Source organism: Lethenteron reissneri, chromosome 54 (genome assembly GCF_015708825.2).
Source record: "Lethenteron reissneri isolate LAM-NWPU_2019-01 chromosome 54, ASM1570882v1, whole genome shotgun sequence".
Lineage (NCBI taxonomy): Eukaryota > Metazoa > Chordata > Hyperoartia > Petromyzontiformes > Petromyzontidae > Lethenteron > Lethenteron reissneri.
Genome location: NC_083832.1, coordinates 4,658,229 through 4,684,065, shown reverse-complemented (window position 1 = coordinate 4,684,065; position 25,837 = coordinate 4,658,229). Strand labels below are relative to the sequence as shown.

At 46.9% G+C, this 25,837-nt stretch overlaps 1 protein-coding gene across 1 annotated transcript; it reads left to right on the top strand.

The window, feature by feature from the left end:
- The first annotated feature begins 1,327 nt into the window (after positions 1-1,327).
- On the top strand, positions 1,328-24,406 carry LOC133356467 (WD repeat-containing protein 31-like). The gene is made up of 12 exons (XM_061573999.1): positions 1,328-1,353; positions 6,274-6,333; positions 12,108-12,220; positions 14,850-14,949; positions 15,921-16,047; positions 16,398-16,472; positions 16,579-16,726; positions 16,971-17,071; positions 18,377-18,444; positions 19,099-19,240; positions 20,690-20,837; positions 21,712-24,406. Exons 1-12 carry the CDS (start codon positions 1,328-1,330, stop codon positions 21,867-21,869), a joined length of 1,266 nt encoding a protein of 421 aa, XP_061429983.1. The 3' UTR covers positions 21,870-24,406.
- Positions 24,407-25,837: the final 1,431 nt, after the last annotated feature.

Genomic DNA, 25,837 nt, shown 5'->3' with positions numbered 1-25,837 from the left:
TAAGAGGGGGGTGGGTAGAGGCTGCGTCGTGGATGCCGTGCAGGGAAAGTGTCTAATATTTGCTCATTGATCTTTGCGTGACCTCCCTTAATTCTGACCGCGTCCCCCCACGAACTCTGCAATACGATGTCTAAAGAAGCAGAGTCAGAACGTGATGGAGTCGTGGCACACGGTGATTACATCTGCTGTGGAATTGGGGGAAGCTGCCCCAGGATTGGAGGAAAACAATCAGTGATTGACCAAATATCCCAGTGTGAAATCCTCCTTAAATATACTGCAGTAGACTGCCACGATTACAGCGTTGTTGTAACAAGGTCACGATGTAGGCGGGTTATGCCCCATCTCTGTTAGAAGCTGACAAGCCCCTCCTCATTGACAAGGTTTGCTTGCATCAGCAGCTTTGGATATGATGACATCTTGATATAGTCAAAAGGTATCAATAAACATAGCATTGAAAAATGTTGATACTCCTACTGATGCTCCTGCTGTTGTGGAGTGACTCATGCAGCCAGCTATGGCTACAGGGTTTTGGTGGTACATGTTGTTTATTGTAAAATTTCGGTCACAGTTCCTATGATCACTGTTACATTGCTTTTATGGCTTTATTTTGGTGATTTCGAAAACGTTTTTTTTGGTTTGGCCATGTTTGTTTGTTGCAGTACGGAGTTAGAATAATGGCTTTAATCTAAGTTGTCTTGTGGTTGTTGTTGTTGTTGTTTGACTTGCATCCCACTGGGATTCTTGCACACAGCGTTGGTGTACGGTGCTTTTTTTGGAAGACTTTGCAGTTTTTTCCTGGATTTTTCTGTTTGCGCATAGTCACTTTAAGATGTTTTCTTGTTCATGTTTTTGTTTTTTGTTTGTTGCAGTTGCACCCGATTCAAGAGCCGAATGGCTCACAGGGCTACACCTAATACATGAAACTGAAAACTGAAACTTAACATGGCCCATAGAAGGGTTGCTCGTGATGGGTGTTAATGATTTACTGCTTTATAATTGGTTTTTTACCCTTCTATCTGGCAACCAAACTGACACCTTTTTACAAGGAGTCATGTTTGCATAGACCGCAATACCTGCAGTCATAATACAAACAAAATACATAACTCTGATAATGCGCACTGTCCTTGAAGTTGATTGTCTCGGGTGTGAACCAATCAACTTCAAGGACAGTGCGCATTATCAGAGTTATGTATTTTGTTTGTATTATGACTGCAGGTATTGCGGTCTATGCAAACATGACTCCTTGTAAAAAGGTGTCAGTTTTGTTGCCAGATAGAAGGGTAAAAAACCAATTATCATATTTTTACTGGCAAATGAGGTTCCCATAATGATTTACTGCTTGCAGAGGGAACTGTGAGACATTGCGAGGTTGCCAGGTGACCTCCGATTATAACCCTGTTGGCCATGTACGGTGCGAAAGAAGTTCTACATATGTACACACATAAGCCATCATATACATATCCTGCTGGTTGGTGATGGTTCTGGTGGGCGCTCTCTTAAACTCGTTCCATTATTTGGCTGCCAATTCGTTGGTCATGACGTGTGTCCTATTGATGCCAAACTTCCCTTTATTAACTATTTTAATTACAATCATGTCCTCTTCTTGGTTTTTTCGGTAAAGATACGTAGAAGGGAAGCAATAAAATAATAAAAATAAAACATAATATTTTTATTTTTATTATTTTATTACTTCCCTTCTACGTGACTTTACCGAAAAAACCAAGAAGATGAATCCCTGCAGTCACGAAAGCTTTAAATCGAAATACAATCATGTCCTATAAAAAAAATGAAAATGAAGTGGTGAAAAAATAGTACAAATATTACGACGTTTCGATCGCAACACAAGCAATCGTCACCAGGAGACGTGTTATTATTTTTTCTATTTATCTATTTAACCTGACGTTACCGAAAGAACCATAGAATATGAATTCCTGCAGTCACGAAAGTTTTAAGTCAACATTTACAATTATAATAATTTGTTTTTTTACCCTTTTATCTGGCAACAAAACTGACACCTTTTTTTTACAAGGAGTCATGTTTGCATAGACCACAATACCTGCAGTCATAATGCAAACAAAAACACAACTCTGATAATGTATGCACTGTCCTTGAAGTTGATTGGTCCACACCCGAGACAACTTTCCTTAGAGCCTAGTCTCACATGGTGTTGGACCAGATGACGCCAAAAGGCGCACAACTCAAAGACAATGCACCACCAGAGTATGAGAGCTCGGGGTAAGCATTTACACCATTGGAACCTCATTTGCCAGTAAAAAATATGATATTTGGTTTTTTACCCTATTATCTGACAACAAAACTGACACCTGTTTTACAAGGAGTCATGTTTGCAGAGACCACAATACCTGCGGTTATAATGCAAACAAACAACACAACTCTGATAATGTGCACTGTCCTTGAAGTTGATTGGTCCACACCCGAGACAGCTTTCCTTAGAGCCTAGTCTCACATGGTGTTGGACCAGATGACGCCAAAAGGCGCACAACTCAAAGACAATGCACCATCAGAGTATAAGAGCTCGGGGTAAGCATTTACACCATTGGAACCTCATTTGCCAGTAAAAAACAAGATAATTGGGTTTTTTTACCCTTCTATCTGCCAACAAAACTGACATCTTTTTTACAAGGAGTCATGTTTGTTGTGCTATGAAGAAGGGTAATGTCCCGAAACGTTGCCTGTAACATATTTATTTTCCTTTTAAGGCCACAGCATTATTGACAAATGTGTCGTTCACCCGGGGGCTATGCACGCCGGTAATCCGGCACTGCAGAGGCAGCGAGGATTGATTGGTGGATCACCGCGCAACTTTTGCGAGAATTCCCTCCCACGTGGGCACCGAGGTTTTGTTCCCTGGCTCGCCAGGAGGAGGCGCTAGAGCACAAATGTCGACTACACCCGCCTTCTACCGTCTGTCTCGTCGAAGGGATGTGGAGTCCCTTGAAGGCCGTCCATAAATTACGTCACGGACCTAGGAGGAGGGGGGGGGTCAGACATTTGTGACGATGTGTGATAGGGGGGGGGGGGGGGGGGTTGAGAAATGTGACGTCACATAAAAATGCGCAACTTTCAATAAATATAGACAACACGTTCTACTTAATTAAATAGACTTTTTAATAAATGTTTTCTCCTGCAGCGGCACATTAAATACGCACTACAATGACAATAGTTTAAAGCGATTTGAAGCATGTTTTATTTCTTGGGGAGGGTAGAGCTTTGTGATGTCATATTTGAAGGGGGTGGTCTAACTTTTTGTGACGCCGTGTGACGAGGGGGGGGGGGTAAAAAATCGTCCAAAATCACGTGACGTCATTTATGGACGGCCCCTTGACCCCTTTCGTGCCTTATTTTTGTTCAGGTGCTCCGGTTTCCTCCCACTCGTAAACAATTATTAACTGACCCATAACGCCTTAATACATAGAGTACCGCAGAACTTGGGAAATATTTTGCGCCGGTTTGTCGCGTGCCTGCCTTCCTGCTGTCTGCAGTTCCTCGCCTGCGCCTCCAAGTCAATGTCTCACTACGAGAGTGAGCGGACACTCTGTGTGCGTTACAAGTTTTAATTTGTGATTATATTGTGCCTCTAAACCAGGGGTGGGGAACGTCCGGCCCGCGGGCCGTATGAGGCCCACAAAATCATTTGGTCTCTGGCCCTGCCAAGGCACCCGCAGGCGGGACTCGAAATTCAATAAATCTAGGAACAAACCTGGAAAAGCAGTTGCGAGTAGCAGCAACATCATCAACACCAGCTAACATCACACGCCTCGCCAAAGAGAAGCAGTTCCAGCCATCGCATTAGGGGTGAGTTAATTAAATGTTTGACCAAATATAGCAGGCTAATTTTTAAGTTGATCATTTTGTATGGCCCGCGAATGATGTTATATAAATATCCAAATGGCCCTTGGCAGATAAAAAGGTTCCCCACCCCTGAAAGTCTAAACCATCACCACCACCCATTCATCCAGCAGTAGATAGACAATGGCTAAGGATGAATACGTACAAAATACAAATTCTTCCACGGGGTCTGGGGGGGGGTCCCCCCAGACCCCGTGGAAGATTTGGTCCCCCCCAATGTTGACTCAATGGCTACGGCCTTGCCGCATTCACACACCGTGCAAAGGTAATTTATTCCTTCTAGATTTGAAGTGGCTTTGTCCTAATTCGAGATTTGAAGTTTTCGTGACTGCAAGGATCCATACTCTTTGATTTTTTCGGTAAAGTCACGTAGGTGAGAATACAAATAAAAATACCACGACGTTTCGGAGGCAACACACAAGCTTCTGCCTTCAGATACAACTGTTACAGCCAAAAATGACTTGTGTTGCCTCCGAAACGTCGTGACATTTGTATTTGATTATCTCACCTACGTGAGTTTACCGAAAAAAACAAAAAAGAATGGCTTTGTCCTCTTAACTTTCACGGCTGCAGGAAGTTTACAAGCGAACGAGCGAGGTCGATGTCGTGATTTCGAAAAGTTTATTGGTTTGGCCATATTCTTAGGTTTTTTCGGTAAAGTCAGGTAGGTAAAAAATACATTTTAATTTTTAATTTTTTTTTCTGGTAAAGTCAGGTAGGTAAAAAATTAATTTTAATTTTTAATTTTTTTTCGGTAAAGTCAGGTAGGTAAAAAATTAATTTTAATTTTTAATTTTTTTTTCTGGTAAAGTCAGGTAGGTAAAAAATTAATTTTAATTTTTAATTTTTTTTCGGTAAAGTCAGGTAGGTAAAAAATTAATTTTAATTTTTAATTTTTTTTTCGGTAAAGTCAGGTAGGTAAAAAATTAATTTTAATTTTTAATTTTTTTTCGGTAAAGTCAGGTAGGTAAAAAATTTCTTTAAATTTTTAATTTTTTACCTACGTGACTTTACCGAAAAAACCTCAGTAGATGAGGCTTATGAGCGAAAACATCTGCGCTATGCCGATCTAGCTGCTGAAGCACGGCATCATGGCTGGAACACAGAAGTCCGACCAGTGGAGGTGGGCTGCAGAGGTTTTGTGGCAACATCTACAACCAGACTGCTTAGAGACCTGGGAATTAAGGGCCAGAGCCAGCGTTCGGCAATCAGAGCTGTATCGGAGGCGGCAGAAGGCAGCAGTCAGTGGCTCTGGATGAAGAGGAAAGACCCCAGCTGGGCCCCAAAGTGAGAGGGCCAGGAGGTATGCAGTCAACAATGCTTGACTCAGGGATGAGGACGCCCCTGCCATGCATAGTCCCATGGGATGTTGGCTATCAACAACAAGGCAACTCCTATGACTAATTGGGAATGGGACGCAAGCGTAGGATTGATCACCCTGTCGCTGGCCGCCTTTGGGGAGGGTGTATAGTATGAAAGGCCGAAACACCCTAGGACCCAAAGGTTCACTACTGACGATGCGCTCCCCAAATTTCACCAGGCTCACTGTTCATGAACTCTTGGAAGTGCTTGCACAAAGGATAATAACATCTCATCCTGTGTTCTTTGGAATCTAATTTTTAATTTTTTTTTCGGTAAAGTCAGGTAGGTAAAAAATTAATTTTAATTTTTAATTTTTTTTCGGTAAAGTCAGGTAGGTAAAAAATTTCTTTAAATTTTTAATTTTTTACCTACGTGACTTTACCGAAAAAACCTAAAAATATGAATCCTTGCAGTCACGAAAGCTTCAAATCTAGAATGGTTTGGCCATGTTTGTTTGTTGTAGTACGGAGTAAGACTGATGGCCTTAATCTAAGTTGTCTTGTGGTTGTTGTTGTTTGACTTGCACCCCACTGGGATTTCTGCACACAGCCTTGGTGTACGGTGATTTTTTTCTGCAATATTTTGCTGTCTTTTCTTGGATATTCTGTCTGCACTTAGTCACATATTCACTTTAAGATGTTGTCTTGTTCATGTTTTTTGTTTGTTGCGGTTGTACCCGATTCAAGAGCCGAATGGCTCACAGGGCTACGCCAAATACATGAAACTTGAACTTGATTTGTATGCAAACAACCCACGGCCTCACATCAGCTGAAGCCGCGTGGCGTTGCCACGGTAACGGTTGCCATGCTAACGGTTGCCACGGTAACGGCAGCGCCCATCGCTTCCCATCGCGGTCCCCGCTTTTCGTTCCCCTCATCGTCGTCCCACATCCTCCTCGTCCGCCTCCTCACACTCCTCCTCCTTCTCACACCCCTCCTCTTCATCGTCTGCACCACGCGCCTCTGCTTCGACGTCCGCTTCGGGCCGACGTCGTCCTCGTTTCGAATGAAGGCGACCGCGGCCTAGGGCCTCCCCGTGCAGCCTCGGGCTGGTCTGGACGCGCTGCCCGGCTTGGTGCGTGGAGCCCCCCCGGGAGCCCAGGCAAGTTGCTCCCTCCTCTAGTCGCGTCCGTAGTCAACTAAAGTTAGATTAACAAAACCTCGACACGTTCGTTCATATCACTGCCCGTAAAGATGAATATATAATAGGCGACGTGTCGGGCAATAGCCCTCAGCAGAACGGAATTGAGACTCTTTTCATAGAGAAGGGCCTTTGCCCGAAACGTCACCCACTCGATACTGTTCATCTTTATGGCAGGGCGGTAATGGAGAGTGGTGAATTTGTCGAGTTGATGTTTGTTTTCTTGTTGCACCACTGGCAACGCATTATCGCCGCATCCTTTACGGTCAAATGAAATTTAAATCGAACGCGATATCCGTGTGAGGTTGCGTGTAGTAACGCCACAGGGTTTTATACTTGCCACAGTAGTTCTGTGAATATATAAGATGATGTGGTTGAACGTGATATTAAAGCATGGCAAATATATTAACACGAGCTTCAAACTCGTATCGGACACAGCCTACGTGTGTGTAGACGAAAGATAGGAGCTGCTGTTTTTAAATCCTTTATATTAAGTTCACTTGCTTGCTTGCTTGCACGCTTACGACCGTGCAAATCTTTTGATCGTTTTTTAACCCACTTCCCGTGATCCAATCGAGCTGACATTTTGCACACAGACTCGTTGTGCGTGACAATTTATTTTCGTGAAATTTTTTTTCCATAACTTTACACTTTTTAGGAATTTTTTTTATATTTAATTACCAATTGCTTAATGGTGGCAGGCAATCATCCCACCCATAGGTGGCAGCCATCTCAAGCCAGAGGACGAGAGGACTCTAGCCGCCACGCATATAAAGGATTTATAGTGAAAAACTTTGTTTTTACGGGTTAATTTTTTTTGATCTGGTATTTAGTTCATCCAGCATCACCAACAAACGTCACTTTGGATGTTTGGGTGTCACGTCTGGGGTTGGACTCACAGACACTGCGCCACACGATGATCATCTCACCGCTTCATCATGATAATAGAGAGTTTTTTTGGGTTAGATCGCGTAAATATATAAATGTGTCGTTAAAACCCTCCACCACCCGACACAGCCAACTAGTAAGGGTTGTCACGTAAACAGAACGTGGCCAATTCGTCACCTGTACAGCACTAACCGGTGTGTAAGCCTACGTGTTAAACCGCTTCATCATGATCAACCACGCACGGACCTGATGTCCACCTCCTGGATGGAGCCCCCCCCCTCCCTGGAGCCCCCCCCTCCCTGGAGCCCCCTCCCTCCCTGGAGCCCCCCCCCCTGGAGCCCCCCCTGGAGCCCCCTCCCTCCTGCCTTGGCAGACCTCTCCACATCGGCATTTAGCTCGTGACCATATTGCCGCCACCGTACGCAGGAATAGAAAGTTTCAGTCCAACGATGCAACAACAACAGCAACAACCCACGTGCACACGAGATGGTTGCTACATCGCTCCCTCTCCAGCTCGGGTGGACATCCTCTCCGGCATGCTTCCCTCCTCCTGTGGCTACCAGCTCGACCATCGGCCATCGTCAAGCAGTGAATACGACTCATTGCCATCGTCAAGCAGTGAATACGACTCAATACCATCGTCAAGCAGTGAATACGACTCATTACCATCGTCAAGCAGTGAATACGACTCAATACCATCGTCAAGCAGTGAATACGACTCAATACCATCGTCAAGCGGTGAATACGACTCAATGCCATTGTCAAGCGGTGAATACGACTCATTGCCATCGTCAAGCAGTGAATACGACTCATTGCCATCGTCAAGCAGTGAATACGACTCAATACCATCGTCAAGCAGTGAATACGACTCAATACCATCGTCAAGCAGTGAATACGACTCAATACCATCGTCAAGCGGTGAATACGACTCAATGCCATTGTCAAGCGGTGAATACGACTCATTGCCATCGTCAAGCAGTGAATACGACTCATTGCCATCGTCAAGCAGTGAATACGACTCAATACCATCGTCAAGCAGTGAATACGACTCATTGCCATCGTCAAGCAGTGAATACGACTCAATACCATCGTCAAGCGGTGAATACGACTCAATGCCATTGTCAAGCGGTGAATACGACTCAATACCACGTACAAAGTGCCATCTTCATTGACGCCATATAGCGTAGTAATTGAACCTGCGCCAGGGTATAACGATTGGCAACGAGTGCGGTCGTAGAGCACTTTGTGGCCACAGTTAAGTGGACAATACAATAAGGTAATAAAGGCCCTGTGTGACTATGGGAACCAAAATACTTTTGCAAAGCGGGTCATGAGACTCTTGCAAATGCAACTGCAATAAAGGTCGTTGCATGTACCAGTGAATTACAGTCAACAATGTACAGAATCAGAATACTGTATTGTATTCTCATTTAATTGCGACGAGCGGTGGCGCTGTGGTTAGCACACTGCTCATTGACCCCCACCACCAATGTAAGTGGCTGGTCATTGCTATCTGTCTGAACCAGCCCCAGCCACCCCCACTTTGCCAACCTGTACTGACTAGCGTGCGATATGGGGAGGGCCTCATTCAGCAATGGCTTGACAATGAAGCTGTATCTTCTTGGTTCTGTCGGTAAAGTCACGTAGAAGAGAAATAATAAAATAATAATAAAACATAATAAAATAATTCTCACGACGTTTCGGCCACAACGCAAGCAGCCGTCCTCAGGTGAAGAGTTTCAGACGCTGTCTCCCCGACAGACCTGGTCTTCACCTGAGGATGGCTGCTTGCGTTGTGGCCGAAACATCGTGAGAATTATTTATTATGTCTTATTTTTATTATTTTATTATTTCTCTTCTACGTGACTTTACCGAAAGAACCAAGAAGATGAATCCCTGCAGTCACGAAAGCTTTAAATCGAAAAATGAAGCTGTACATATTACTACTGTTGCAGGCGGTGGAGCGGTGGCAAAGTGGTTGATAATGCACTGGACTCAGAGCCAGCGAGCCCATTTAAATGCCTGGTCGCAGCTAACATCAGTGGCTCGTTCAAGTTCATGTATTAGGTATAGCCCTGTGAGCCATTCGGCTCTTGAATCGGGTGCAACCGCAACAAACAAAAAACAAAAACATGAACAAGAAAACATCTTAAAGTGAATATGTGACTGAGTGCAAACAGAAAATCCAAGAAAAGACAGCAAAATATTGCAGTGATATATACGAGCCAATCCTGGACTCTGTTTACCAGTATGCATAGACCAGTGCGCATTGGCCAGTGTGGTGAAGTCTGATATAACAACCCCCACGGTGGACACGACGTAGGGAGGCATTCATCCAGCAGTGGATTGACAGAGGGCTGTGAGTTGTTGCTGGCTCAAGAATGGATTGCCACCATTATCTAAATGTTATAATATACTACAGCTCAATGGAAACCGTACAGATCTCCACAAATACATGTACAGAGCAGGTTCGGGAGTTTGGTCATGGAAAATATGAATCGGCTCCGTGAGATATGTTGTCTATTGGGGCATAGACACACAGGGGATTCACGATGCTATTTTAGCGTTGCCGGGAGGTCTAATGAAAGATTGACCTCAATCCGGCTTGAGCAGTAGGCAGAGCAGTAGGCAGATGAACAGACGAGGGGCTTGCGGGCGGCACTTTCTCTGCCGAGATGGTTCGCACGGAACCCTAGACTCCATCCCCACTGTAGCCACTCGGTAATTTCTGTGGGGATTTACCAAAGCGCGTCTTCTTCTTCTGTTAACGATTCTCTGACTCCATCATTGGTAAAGGTGAGTCACGGTCCGTCAGTGTTGAATGCAATTCTCTTTATGACTGAAATTGCAAATATTGGCAACGTAAGTACAATTTAATCTTCTTGGTTTTTTCGGTAAAGTCACGTAGAAGGGAAGTAATAAAATAATAAAAATAAAACTTAATAAAATACAATTTAATCGTCATCCATGAAGAAGAATCATCATCCACTGTGTTTCATCATTGATGATGATTAAATTGTACTTACATTGGCAACATTTTTAATTTTAGTCGGAACATTTTTATTTTTTAACAAAAGGAGACTCAAATTTCGATTTAAAGCTTTCGTGACTGCAGGGATTCATCTTGGTTCTTTCGGTAAAGTCACGTAGAAGGGAAGTAATAAAATAATAAAAATAAAACATAATAAAATACAATTTAATCGTCATCCATGAAGAAGAATCATCATCCACTGTGTTTCATCATTGATGATGATTAAATTGTACTTACATTGGCAACATTTAAAATTTTAGTCGGATCATTTTTATTTTTTAACAAAAGGAGACTCAAATTTCGATTTAAAGCTTTCGTGACTGCAGGGATTCATCTTCTTGGTTCTTTCGGTAAAGTCACGTAGAATGGAAATAATAAAGTAATAAAAATAAAACAATAAAATAATTCTCACGACGTTTCGGCCACAATGCAAGCAGCCGTCCTCAGGTGGAGAACAGGTCTGTCTTCTCTTCCACCTGAGGACGGCTGCTTGCGTTGTGGTCGAAACGTCGTGAGAATTATTTTATTGTTTTATTTTTATTACTTTATTATTTCCATTCTACGTGACTTTACCGAAATAACCAAGAAGATGAAAAGGAGACTCATAAAGCACAATTGTTTTTCCACTGCTGGAAGAAGGCCTCCCCACTCGAACCCTCTCACCATTCCTCATGGTCATTATTGCGATGCCACAGTCCATCTCACTCCTGTGCACCAGTTGATGTTATCTCACGAGCTGATGTCATCTCTATGGTGGTCATGTTCTTGGACGTTTTTTTGTTATCCTTTGGCTGCCAATCTGTGTGTATGCATATTGAACTTCTTTTTCGCACCGTACGTAGCCAACCGCGCTAATCGGAGGTCACCAGTTTCATCCATCTGCCAGGATTCCTTCTAGTGATGTGTGCTGCCCAAGCCGACTTACTGAAGTCTTGATGATATTGTTGGTTTTCGTGACAAGGTGGTTTTTCGGATCTGTTTTGTATTAAGAATTGCAAATAGTGTATCTACAGCCATCCACTGTAGTACCCATGTTACTGGTAGGAACCTCCTGGTTACACCAGCCCACAGGGGATTATTGTGTCCGTCCGTCGTGCATCAAAAATGGGAGGGGTGGGGCTGGGTGGAGAGGGGAGGGTGGGGAGGGGCTGGGTGGGAAGGGGCTGGATGGGGAGGGGAGGGTGGGGCTGGGTGGGGGGTGGGAGGGGTGAGGATGGGTGGGGAGGGGCTGGTCACCCCGTGGTGCCCTTATAAAACTCAACGTTTAACCTACTCACGCCGGCTTGTGCCCGCCCTCACAGTCGGGCATATTTGTGGAATACACCACGCCGCCGTTGACCCTGGCCATTGACCGAGCAACCCAACGTTCCTACCAGCTCCCTCCGCAGGAGGAATGTGTTTAGTCCGGACATTCGAACAAAACCTAAAACTGGAACAAGATTTAAGAATGTTTGAACCAATTCAAACAGTGATTATTGCATATTAGTTAAAACGTAGCAAAATTCTCAAACCAAGACCTCCTCTGTAACCTAAATTGTCGCCTGCAATGTATCTTAGGTGGAAGATATTTATTTAGATTTTTTTTTACAAATATGCAAATTAGAATTGGTTCAAACAAGTTTCTAACAATTAGTTAATCATCAACCTAACCTTTCTAAAACCATTCAGAGCCAATTGAACCATAACCAGTTTAAGCGGTTTTAACTGAATCCAAACGCAGACTCTTATGGCTCACTGAGTCCATAAAACGTGTTCATAATCAAGGCCTGCTTCAGAGGTTAAGTTTATTGTTTGTTTGTGTTTGTGTCAAAATTAGCGTGCCCAGAGTAAACGTCTGCACACAAGGGAAGGATGCTGAAACTCCAGGCAGATTGGTCAAAAACCTGCTGGTTGTGCAGCTGCCACAGGCACCACCTCGTTACCTATCAGGTGGGTGTCTCGCATACATCATCATCGTCATCATCGTGACTTTTAATAGAACTGATGGTTTGGGACTTGTATTCCTGCGTGGTTCACCAACTCCACTCCAGTGTCATTTAATTAAGGGGGAGGCGGAGAATCAATCTACCGCATATTCACTGAAGCTATTTCCTGGATAAGTAATATTAAAAAAAAACTTTTTTTAAAACACGCTTTAATTTAATGTACCGTACTCGTAATGGCAGAACTCCACGACTCCATTAAGTGGCCCCAAAGCTTGCCATAACGTAAGGGACCGTTGTGATTTACAGCCAACGTTAGTTGAGCGTGGACAATTAGACCCAAGCCGAAACATAACATATGAAAATGAATGTTTAAAAATACTTTTTTTTGATAGAATATAGTATTGTCATCAGAATGACATAAGTATACCAAGTTTGCAGTCGATACCACATTGGGAAGTGGGTTAAAATTGAGTTACAAGATTTGAGAATACGACAACAACAACAACATAGTGAGTTAATAGAAAGCGTGTAAAAAGATTGTTTAAAAATATTTTATTTTTATGATAGAATATAGTATTGTCATCAATAAGGCATAAATATACCAAGTTTGCAGTCGATACCACATTGGGAAGTGGGTTAAAATTGAGTTACAAGATTTGAAGATACAACAACGACAGACAGTGAGTTAAATATAAAAGCGTGTAAAATAATGTTTAAACATTTTTTAGATTTTATTAATGATAGAATATAGTATTGTCATCAGTATGACATAAGTATACCAAGTTTGCAGTCGATACCACATTGGGAAGTGGGTTAAAATTGAGTTACAAGATTTGAGGATACGACAACACCAACAACAGACGGAGTGAGTTAAATAAAAGCGTGTAATAATAAATGACCAAACACAGAAACGGAAACGCAAGTTGCTCTTCATCCGTCCATACGCGACAAGAAAGGGGTGCATCGACTTCTGGCACCTGATCAAACGATGGCAATATTCAGCTTGTGAATGCTGGTGCCTAGGTGACAGTGTTTGTTCGGATACTTGCTTTTCTTATACTGGTAAGAACCCACTGGTTCCACCAGCCCACAGGGGATTATTGTGTCCTTGTGTCCATCCGTCGTGCAGGGAGGGGCTGGGTGGGGAGGGAGGGGCTGGGTGGGGAGGGGCTGGGTGGGGAGGGGCTGGGTGGGGAGGGTGGAGCTGGGTGGTGGTGGGACTGGGTGGGGAGGGGCTGGTCACCCCGTGGTGCCCTTATAAAACTCAACGTTTAACCTACTCACGCCGGCTTGTGCCCGCCCTCACAGTCGGCCATATTTGCAGAATACACCACGCCGCCGTTGACCCTGCAGGCCATTGACCGAGCAACCCAACGTTCCTACCAGCTCCCTCCGCAGGAATGTGTTTCTAGCGTTCCAAGTTACATGCAATGTTAAATTGGTCACTGGGCTTCGAAGAGTGAGAAGCTGATCGTATAACCAGTGTGCCCGTAAAAGGTGCGAATGAGCACGGTGAATATGAAACCCGCGTAAACCGCCCGTGGTATAGTTGAGTTAATTCCGCAGTGAAACAAACTGCAGCTGTGTGCTGTAATGTGAATCTTCATCACCATGGCTGCCACGATTCTCACTCACCGCGGTTCAATATAATTCGCCGCCGTGATCCGGCCAGGTGGCAGCTCAGTGGTCAAGCGAGCGGCTCGCAATGAGAAGGTCGATTATCCCACGGGGACTGATACAATTAGGACCATTTTTCTGTGGGAAGGCAACATTGGTGGATAAACTCACGCCATCGGAATGTGGAATTTCCAGGGCTGTAAACGAGAGGTGAGCACCACCTCAGTGGCTTGACATGATCCTCGCTCACAATTCTTCTTCTCGTACTTTACCATTGTGGTAGCTGTAGAACCTTTAATTACAAACAACATACAGTATATGAATCACATTTAATTTTTGCCCACACACATACACACAATGTTACCCTAATCATGAGAATTTGAATCGAGGTGACCTGGTCTCAGCCAATTACTGAACAAAAAAATACACCATCACATTCAATTAGTTTTTTTGAAATTGGCAAAATTCCAGCTCTGAGAATTAAAAGCATCTGCAATTTGAATGTCATTGATCAATCTGACAGTAGAGTGCGTGTATAAGTGTGGACTCAAGCTGTGCGGTGACATTTCTACGTGTGTTGCACACTCTGTTTAAATGTTATCTGGAAGTCATGCAGCGTCTCTGGAGCGCTGTGTGCGACGCTCTAAGCCAGGGGTGGGGAACGTCCGGCCCGCGGGCCGTATAAGGCCCACAAAATAATTTAGGCTGGCCCTGCCAAGGCAACCGCAGACGGGACTCGAAATTCAATAAATCTAGGAGCAAACCTGGAAAAGCAGTTACGAGTAGCAACATCATCAATACCAGCTAACATCGCACGCCTCGCCAAAGAGAAGCAGTTCCAGCCATCACATTAGGGGTGTGAGTTTATTAAACCTTTGACCAAATATAACAGGCTAATTTTGAAGTTGATCATTTTGTATGGCCCGCGAATGATGTTATAAATATCCAAATGTCCCTTGGCAGAAACAAGGTTCCCCACCCCTGCCCTAAGCCCAAGGCCTCCATTCACTCCGCAGGTTTCAATGGCGCCCGTCGCCTGCCGAGGCTGAGTGCCCCACAGGTGTCGATGGGGAAGCTGCAGAGCAAGCCCAGCGTCCGCCCCCCGCACAAGTACAGGTGAGCGCTCAGCGCCAGAGGTCGCAAACGGGTTTTGATTCCTTACCCGTACCCGGCCGCACCAGGGTCGCAAATAGGTACCCGTACCCTACCCGATACCTGGCTACCAGAGGTCGCAACCGGGTACCCGATACCCGTACCCTACCCGATACCCGGCTTCCTTGTACCCGTTTGCGACCCTGGTGCGGCCGGGTACGGGTAGGCCGTGAGTCACTGGTGAGTAACCGTTTGTCACTTATTTCCCAACGTCTTGTCTCTTCTCACAATTCAAGTTCCTAGAATCAACCCACCCGCGCCTGCAACATGGCTTCATCCCAGAGGTCGCAATCAGGTACCCGATACCCGTACCCTACCCCTACCCGGCCGGGTACGGGTACGGCCGGGTACGGGTACGGGTACCCGTTTGCGACCCTGGTGCGGCCGGGTACGGGTAAGGAATTAAAACCCGTTTTCGACCTCTGCCGGCTACCCATACCCGGCCAGGTATCGGGTAGGGTACGGGTACGGGTACCCGATTGTGACCTCTGGGATGAAGCCATGTTGCAGGCGCGGGTGGGTTTATTCTAGGAACTTGAATTGTGAGAAGAGACAAGACGTTGGGAAATGAGTGACAGACGGTTACTCACCAGTGACTCATGGCCTACCCGTACCCGGCCGCACTAGGGTCGTTAACGGGTACCCGTACCTGTACCCGGCCGGGTACGGGTAGCCGTGTATCGGGTAGGGTACGGGTATCGGGTACCCGTTTGCGAACTCTGCTCAGCGCCTGGGAAACTGGCCGCTGAGAAGCGTCGTGACCTGCAGTGTGGTGACGGAGCACAGGGTGGCTGAGACGAAACGCTCTGGATAGATCGAGTCCTCAACATGGTAGGTGGAATCAATGAGTGAAGTTCACGGGAAGGGTCACCGTGGCCGTAGCGGTGTGTGCGTGCGTGTGCGGTTGTCACCGTGCCGTGTGTGTGTGTGTGCAGGGTCGAGTCTCCGGCATGTGTGCTGGGCGAAGCGTCGGTGCGGCACTTTCCCCGCGTTCACCGCGACGCCGTCGCCTCTCTCGCGCTGCTCGGCCCTGGACTCAGCCTCTCGGGCAGCAAGGACTGCGTACGCCACTCACAAAGACAAAGATCCCCCGTGTAGCCTTAACAGACTGTTGGGGCAAGTGCTGTTAGCGAGCACGTATGAATGCCGGCACGGCACATGAGCGCCTTTGTCTCCCCAGTGCCGATGTTTACACACTGCACATTTGAGGCTGAGTCGACCTAGGGGAAGCCCAGGACGGGTTCAGACATGTGTCACTGGTGTTCACTGTGTGTGGGAATCGAACTCGGGTCGTCAGGTTCTCAGCGCAGCACGCTAACCGCTGTCCCACCACTCTCACAATGTGATTGTTGTTGTTGTTGTTGTGCTGTAGACCGTGGTGCTGTATGATTGTTGTTGTTGTTGTGCTGTAGACGGTGGTGCTCTTTGATTGGGAGAGGGGGGAGCTGTCCGCACGACTGCTCGGCCACGCCCGTGATGTCACCAAGGTGAGAGAACACGTGACCCCACATTGCTGCCCACCTGCTGGGTCTGACACCTACACCGACCTGTACCAGCGTCCGGTCGTGTCCTCTGCGCTGTTACGTGGTGTAGGTGGCGTGTGTGCCGGGCGGCACTCACGTGTTCAGCGCGTCGCGCGACCGCACCGCGTGCATGTGGCACCGTGCACACCCCGCCGACGGCCCCGTCGCCACCTTCTCCGGCCACGAGCTCGTGCTCACGGGACTCTCCCTCAACCACGGTGACACAGAGACATGCAGCGCACGGTGGGGTGGGTGGGCGGGGATAAGAGTGATACACACAGACAGGGAGACACACAGACATCGAAACACGGCACGTGTAGACATGGAAAACGGAGAAACAGCACGTGGGCACAGGAGGACGTGAAACGGGGAGACCAGGCATACGGCACGTGGCCCATTATTGTTTAGACAGTGGCCTGCAGAGCGTGTACCCTGAGACATGTTGCATCATTGCGAGTGCAGACGGCAGTGTCCTGTGCACGGGTTCCCGTGACAACGCGCTCTGCTTCTGGGACGTGGACACGGGCGTCTGCGTGCGGCGAGCGTCCCTGCCTCGGAACCTGGTGAGTCCTCCCAGCCGCCCACTCCACTTACACACGCTCCACTTCCACACGCACACACACGCACACACACGCGCCTCACCATCTCTCAACTCCTGCACGCACACACACGCACACACACGCGCCTCTCTCAATCCCCCCGCGTCACTCCAGGGCTAGTGTGAGACATACGCCGGAGGGGGCAGCACTGCCCTATTCTTTCTAGATTTGAAGTTTTCGTGACTGCAAGGATCATACTGAAAATAATCTTATTATGTTTTATTTTTATTATTTTACTATTTCCCTTCTACGTGACTTTACTGAAAGAACCAAGAAAATTAATCCCTGCAGTCACGAAAGCTTTAAATCGAAATTTAAGGATCATACTCTTTGGTTTTTTCGGTAAAGTCACGTAGGTAAAAAATAAAATGAATAAAAAATGAAAACAACTCAATTAAATCGCGACGTTTTCGGGCGCAACACAAGCGTCCGTCTTCAGCGGGGGACAACGCAGCGGAAGCACAACCGCTTAAGTGTGTCTTTTAGTTGTTTTCATTTTTAATTTATTTTATTTTTTACACCTACGTGACTTTGCCCTATTCTTCTTAAACCACACGTCGGCTGAGCCGGGCGGCAGCGTCATCGTCTGCAGTGTCCAGTGCTCTCACTTCTGCATCCAGTCTGCTGAGAGAGTGATCGTCCACCTCGTGCACAGCATGCGACTGTGGCCAGACTTAGGCCACAGATACAGGGCGTGCGAGAGGAGCCTGGGAACAGTGAGGTTGGGCGGCAGGGTGGCACAGTCGTAACACTCCTACCTCGCAATAAGAAGAGCCTGGGTTCGATTCCCGACTTGAGCACTTTTCTGTTTGGAGTTTGGAGTTTGGAGTTTGGAGTTCTACCCCTGTTATGCAATGGGTCTCCTCAAGATTCTCCCATTTCCTCCCATAGCTAAAATAAATACAGCATAACCGGCAATGGCCAACTATCCCAATGCTGGAAAATGTACCTGGAAATTTCTCAGTTGGGATTACAAACACAGCAGCAACATCGCCCCCCTTACTGCGAAAACTTGGCAGGACCCTCCTGAAAAAGAGAGTTGAGACTCAGTGAGGGTGCCCTGAGTGAACAAGCTTAGCCGAGGTGTTCATTCGTGACCGGACCGAGACCATCATCTCACGCCACTAACCGTGTGTGGCTGCCTGGATTCGAAGCCTAAGTTCTCGGGGATGGCGGTGGCTCAGTGCAAGGATGGACGCAGGCCCCCTGAGTCGCTGGCCCTCCGCTCTGTGACTCTGGGTGATGCGGTTGCTTGTGGTGATTGCGCAGGTGACGGACTTGTGCTGGGTGCCTGGCAGCGCTCTGGTGGCCCAGGCATCCGAGGATAAAACTGTGCGGTCAGAGGAGCACCACGACCACGACCACACCACCAACACTACCACTTTCACCACGCCACTGCCACATCAATCACACCGTCATCACGTAACATACAACACGACTACATCAACCATATCAATAATACAGCAATCATACCACCACCGTGTCAAACAACACCACAATAACCACACCAACACTACATCACTCACACCGCTGTCACATCAATTGCACTAATACGATATTAGTCATACCACCACGCACCAAAAAACACAACAGTCGCCCCCCACCACATCAAACAAACTACCAAATCACTCACAACAATACTACATTGTCGTGTTGCGGTGTTGTGTCACCTTGTGGTGTTGTAATGTTACGGTGTTTTTGTGCATTGTGTTTCATTGTGTCTGTGGTGCTGTACGGCGGTCATGTTGTAGTGTCGTGTTGTGGTGTTGTGTCACCTTGTGGTGTTGTGTTGTAATGTTACGGTGTTGTTGTGCATTGTGTATGTGGTGCTGTACGGCGGTCATGTTGTAGTGTCGTGTTGTGGTGTTGTGTTGTAATGTTACGGTGTTGTTGTGCATTGTGTCTGTGGTGCTGTACGGCGGTCATGTTGTAGTGTCGTGTTGTGGTGAGGCGTTTCATTGCGGCGTTGGTGCTGTGCGGTGCTGCCATAGGCTGTGGGACAGCCGCACGGCGCAGGTGTCGGTGCTGTTTCCCCCCAAGTGCCACATCCAGACGAGCTGTGCGGTGTCCCCCAGCGCCACCCACCTCCTCAGCACCAGCGCCGGGGTCAACGCAGAGGGCTGCGAGGCCACGGTACGGTGGGGTTGCCACCTAGAGCCCCTATTCCAATCCACCTCGGAGTTTCAGCACTGTGCAGCATACTGCAATTAACGTCGACTCGGTGCCAACAGGTCTCGGTACAAATTAGTTCCTGCCATCCGAACACAGACGCTAATTCCCGGAGTGTCTTCGTCAAACCCAGAGAGGTGGTGACCCTACGATTCAGTGTAGAACCATCGCGAATAATTACAATTGTGACAACCCACCATCGCCACTATAATCTCTTCCTACCACTCACGACCACCGCTGCAACCACCATAAGCCCGCACTACCACCACCATAACCACCCACATCCACTACTGTAACTCCCGACTATAACACACTACCACTGCAAAAATCAACAACCACCCACGACCACAACAGCTACCACAACCCCACCATCATTCCCCACTGCCACCACATCCACAAGCCTACACCACACACCGCTACTTGCACAACTCCGCACTACCCAACATCACCACCACCCATTATTACCATTTATCACCACCAACATCTTTGCTGAAAACGTCATCAGCAGTAAATTTCGATTTAAAGCTTTCGTGACTGCAGGGATTCATCTTCTTGGTTCTTTCGGTAAAGTCACGTAGAAGGGAAATAATAAAATAATAAAAATAAAACATAATAAAATAATTTTCACGACGTTTCGGTCACAACGCAAGCAGCCGTCCTCAGGTGAAGAACAGGTCTGTCATTCAGACACTGTCTTTCCGACAGACCTGTTCTTCACCTGAGGACGGCTGCTTGCGTTGTGACCGAAACGTCGTGAGAATTATTTTATTATGTTTTATTATTATTATTTTATTATTTTCCTTCGATGTGACTTTACCGAAAGAACCAAGAAGAGTCATCAGCAGTATCGATACAGCCGTTTGACAATCCAGGGCTAGACGAAAGCCTCCCCACTGCCTGTTGGTGTTGGTGGGGGTCTTGATTCTGCTGGCCGGTGCGGGTTGGTAAAGGGGGAGATGGTTCAGGACAGGCAACCCGTCGTTGTTGTTACCTGCGGTCAGGAATTCAGATCGCAAACTTCAGATGCAAAAAAAACTATATCGTAAATATGAAATGCCTTGATAATTGGTTTTTTACCCTTTTACCCGGCAACAAAACTGACACCTTTTTTACGAGGAGTCATGTTTGCATAGACCACAATACCTGCAGTCATAATGCAAACAAAAAACACAACTCTGATAATGTATGCACTGTCAGAGTTATGTTTTTTGTTTGCATTATGACTGCAGGTATTGTGGTCTATGCAAACATGACTCCTCGTTAAAGAGGTGTCAATTTTGTTGCCAGATAAAAGGGTAAAAATCCAATTATCATATTTTTTACTGGCAAATGAGGTACCAATGGTGATGAAATGCCTTGCCATGCCCTGTCACGTACTGCCCGGCCCTGTGGCCGTGTGGCCTGCGCCAGCAGCTATGGGACGGGCGGCAACCGTGCGGTGCTGTGCGGGAGTTCCACGGACACAGCCAGAGCAGCAGCAGCTGCTGCTTCCTGCCCGGGGGCCTTTTGGGAACGGCCTCGCACGACGGCACCGCGCGCGTCTGGGAGCTGCACGCCACAGGCACGACGAGCCCACGTGCACACGAGCACGTGCACGCGAGCACGTGCACGCGAGCACGTGCACACGAGCACGTACATGCAGGCGCACGTGCACACGAGCACGTGCTCACGTGCACGCGAGCACGTGCACGTGCTCACGTGCACACGAGCACGTACATGCAGGAGCACGTGCACACGAGCACGTGCTCACGTGCACACGAGCACGTACATGCAGGAGCACGTGCACACGAGCACGTGCTCACGTGCACACGAGCACTTACATGCAGGAGCACGTGCACACGAGCACGTGCTCACGTGCACACGAGCACGTACATGCAGGAGCACGTGCACACGAGCACGTGCTCACGTGCACACGAGCACGTACATGCAGGAGCACGTGCACACGAGCACGTGCACATGAGCACGTGCACATGAGCACGTGCACATGAGCACGTGCACACGAGCACGTACATGCAGGCGCACGACAATGTACACATGGGCATGTCCGTGTTGCATACGGCGTGTGTGGCTTTCCTGCTGATGTGTTGTACAGACTGTGTGCGTAGCATTGAAGTGTAATTTCATGCTGTCGGGATTTGTGCACACTGTATGTAGCGATGCTGTGTCGTGACGCTGTGTCTGTGTGCAGGGTGTGTGTGTGACGCTGTGTCTGTGTGCAGGGTCTGTGTGTGACGCTGTGTCTGTGTGCAGGGTGTGTGTGTGACGCTGTGTGTGTGTGCAGGGTGTAGTGATGCTGTGTCTGTGTGGAGAATGTGTGTCGTGACGCTGTGTCTGTGTGTAGGGTGTGTGTGTGACGCCGTGTCTGTGTGCAGGGCGCGTGACGCCGTGTCTGTGTGCAGGGTGTGTGCGTGACGACGCTGTGTGTCTGTGTGCAGAGTGTGTGTGCGTAGCGATCCTGGGTGGCCCACTCACAGCGATGTGCTCGGGTGGCGATGGGCGCATCCTCTGTGGCGGATTCCACTCGGGCGTGCACGTCTTGGAGCTCATCAGCAGTCACGGCCCCACTGCCCTGCGCACGCTGGCGCGCTTCTGAAAGAGCAACCTGCCCTGCCGCACAGCGTTCGTGCCGTTGCAGACTTATCAGGTCACACACATTCAGCGAGTGTTTCTAGTGTCAGAGGTCAGAGGACTTAACTGGCACTGGCGAGACCCTGGGTTTGAATACAGACGGTCGCCCGCCATGAAACTGAGTTCGCAAAATGTAGCGAGAGCCGATGGTCTCTGCCCGAACAGCAATGGTTTCACACGCAAAAAAACATCGCGCGAAATTTGATTCTGAAACTTAATTTGGTTAATTTCCAGCTGTGGGAATTAGCGATATTCTCGATTTGAAGCTTTCATGACTGCAAGGATTCATACTCTTAGATTTTTTTCGGTAAAGTCACGTAGGTAAAAGATTAAATAAGACAAAATGAATGAAAACAACTAAATTAAATCACGCTGCAGCGGTTTTGCTGAGGCGGTCATACCTGATGACGGATGTTTGTGTTGCATCCGAAACGTCGTGATTTAATTGAGTTGTTTTCATTGATTTTGCTTTATTTTATCTTTTACCTCCGTGACTTTACCGAAAAAAAACAAAGAGAATGAACGATATAGGTTGATTGTCGTGTGATGAACATTACGGGCAGAGGCAGAATAGGCGAGAAAGCGATACTCCTTATTGTGTTGACGAAAGGTCTGTGAAGTGGTCTCAGATGTCGGATTGCACTGCACTGAGAGATATCTGAATGTATACATCATCTCAGAAGAATGGAGGCTGGGTCTCCACCAATTGTCTGTAGGGTTCAACAATGCAGTTATTTTTGTAACCTATTTTTGTTTAACATGAGCTCTAAAAGCATTTATCCCCCATTCCCCTAATAATAGTCAACGTGCAGGGTTAAAATGGCAGTAATGTCTAAGGTCTGAAGATATTTGTAAATTTGTACTATTTATTTCAGACCAACACGGTCTTTGGATCACATCAAAGATTTATTTTTACACCCTGGGGAAGGATTGATGATTAAACCCAGGACAGAGTGGTTTTTAGAACCAGGATGGAGTCTAGTTGCAGGCGCAGGAGAGGGTCTGGTTTTGGGTTCTATAACTAAACTATTTTGTATTTTACCAGGTCAGGCCCTCTGAGCGATGTAGCTCTTTTTCAGAAGCGACCTGGCCACAAATGATAGCTCAACGAAGTGGCTTATCACGTGGAAATGTACAGCAGTCAAATACTCTTAAACGCGTGCTTCTAAACGTGGAGGCAAAGACCGGAGTACCCGGATAAAAATCCACGCGACCACGGAGAGAGAGACACGCAGACTCCAAATGTACAGCAGCAGGCGTCAGGGTCGGGATCGAACCCACGACCTCCTGTGCACCAGGCGAGGTAGTTAACATCTCCTAGCCGCTGTGGCGCCCCCACAGTGACTCGGAGATGTTCAGCTCTCCTTTGAGTGGAGCCCCGTGACCACGAGTCGTGTGGACGCGTCCCCAGCCCCGCCACACTCTGCACACCTTCGTGGTTGCCGCGCTCACTTAAATATTTAAGCGTCACCTTTAACGAACGAGATGGAAACTCAGGTCCGCAGTAACATTTCAGGTTTTTTAAAGACGCAAACTCCGAGTCTCTAATAATTTCATAGATTTTTTACCTATTGCATGAAACTTGAAGTGACCGTTGTTGCGTTCTGAAGGATGCGACTAAAGCTGCCTGGAGCTTTCTATCCCGAGCAAATATTCACCTGCAAAGCACTGGATGGGAAGCCCTGCAGCTCTGCCGACTGAAAAGGCACTGATTATAATGTTGGTAACGTTATTGGTAACCACTGATTATAATGTTTGTAACGTTATTGGTAACCACTGATTACAATGTGTGTAACGTTATTGGTAACCACTGATTATAATGTTTGTAACGTTATTGGTAACCACTGCAAGCAGTGGTCGCGGAAGACATATCTGAGCCTAGTCAAATGCCCTCCCTGAAGTTTTCAATCCAGGGCAAAGCCTGCCAATCCATGCAAAAGCTGCCCCCTTTACAAGAGTTCCCAGACAATCCATCGTCCGGTCACCCATTAAATGATCAATACACTCCACATGTATTGATCACCTCGTAATTGACAGGCTGTTCTCATTATTATTATTATTTTCTCTACCACTGCTAACAACAGCGGTGAATGATATCTGAACAGGTCCTGGGCTCCGCCTCTGTTCCCCATGAAATCATATCTTAAAACTAAGCATCAGCCACAACGTGCACACTTTAAACTACCTCTCAATGCATTCTCTAAGCCCTGTTGGTACAGGTCCGCTATGCAAGACGCCAGCAATAAGACACCGAGCGCTCATCTTCTCCTGCAGTGGAGGAGGAGGGTGCAGCACGTGGTGCACCTTCACAACACACGAGCCAGCCAGCAGGGCCTTCCGCTGGCTCCGCTTGGGGCTCACAAATCACGCCGTCAACAATGTTCTCTGCGCATGGCATCGAAGTCGACCTGAGACGAAATGGCCGATTCACCCGGGACAACGGCCGATATAATCAGTTCTAGATTTGAAGCTTTCGTGACTGCAAGGATTCATACTCTTAGGTTCTTTCGGTAAAGTCACGGAGGTAAAAAATACAATTAAAAGTTAATAATAGTAATAATGGAAATAAAATAAAATAATAAATCACGACGTTTCGGAGGCAACACAAGTCTCCGTCATCAGGTGGGACTGTTACAGTTAAATGTATTGATACACCTGATGACGGAGACTTGTGTTGCATCCGAAACGTCGTGATTTATTTTATTTTATTTCCATTATTACTTTTATTAACTTTTAATTTTATTTTTTACCTACGTGACTTTACCGAAAAAACCTAAGAGTACGATATCATCAGGTCAAGGAGGGTTATTGACCACACCTCACCACGCTGCGTGTTTGCGTACGTGCGTACGTACGTTAAAACTTCTTTTAGCCAACCGTGCTAATATCTACATGGTAAATAAATGGTGAAGGTTGCCGGGAGCTTAGAGGTACTGTAGAAGAGTAGATTCCGCTGCCTTATGACAACCTGGTTGACGCATCGTGGCGTGCACCCATCCAAGCACTGTCCAGGCTTAGACCTGCTTAGCTTTCGAGATATTAATGAGATTGGCCACGTTTCGAGAGATTTGGACACAGGGACGTGTCATCTTTTACGTACCCCGATCGTTTAGCGCGACTCCCTCGTGTGAACACAGAATTACGTCGTGCGGGAACAGACCTACACTCTTTAGATTAAAAGCTTTCGTGACTGCGGGGATTCATCTTCTTGGTTCTTTCGGTAAAGTCACGTAGGAGGAAAAGAATAAAATAATAAAAATAAAACATAACGACGTTTCGGCCACAACGCAAGCAGCCTTCTCGACAGACCTGTTCTCCACCTGAAGACGGCTGCTTGCGTTGTGGCCGAAACGTCGTGAGAATTATTTTATCATGTTTTATTATTATTTTATTATTTTCCTTCTACGTGACTTTACCGAAAGAACCAAGAAGAAGACCTACACTCGACATGCATCTTAGAGAAACGTGTGGAGTGCGCAGACGATTGCGTGTGTGTGCAGTGTACAAGGAGATGTATTTTGGAGATTGTTGCGGTTCAGATTACGTGGAAATGCACTTGGAACGTAGCATAACCCGAAGATGCAGTTAAATGTGCAACAGCACATTTCTATTCACAGCCTCCATGAAAGTGCTTGCACGTGAACACGTCTAAGATGCGAATGCCGTCACTGCAACGGGCATTGACCGGCACCTGTGACGTCACGCGCGTTCCCCTTGTTGCACTCTAGATTGCGTTTTATGATGCAAGATTCTGAATGGTCTATTTAGTTAGCTATCTATTTACGAATTAAGCGTGTAGTTTGCAAACAAATATCCGGGACAAAACTGTCCACTGCGTTTAACTGTGTCTCAGCATTTCAATGACCGTGTGTGAACATTTGCATTGTGCCTGTTGAGGATGTTACATATCACGCAAAAACACAGTACACGGTA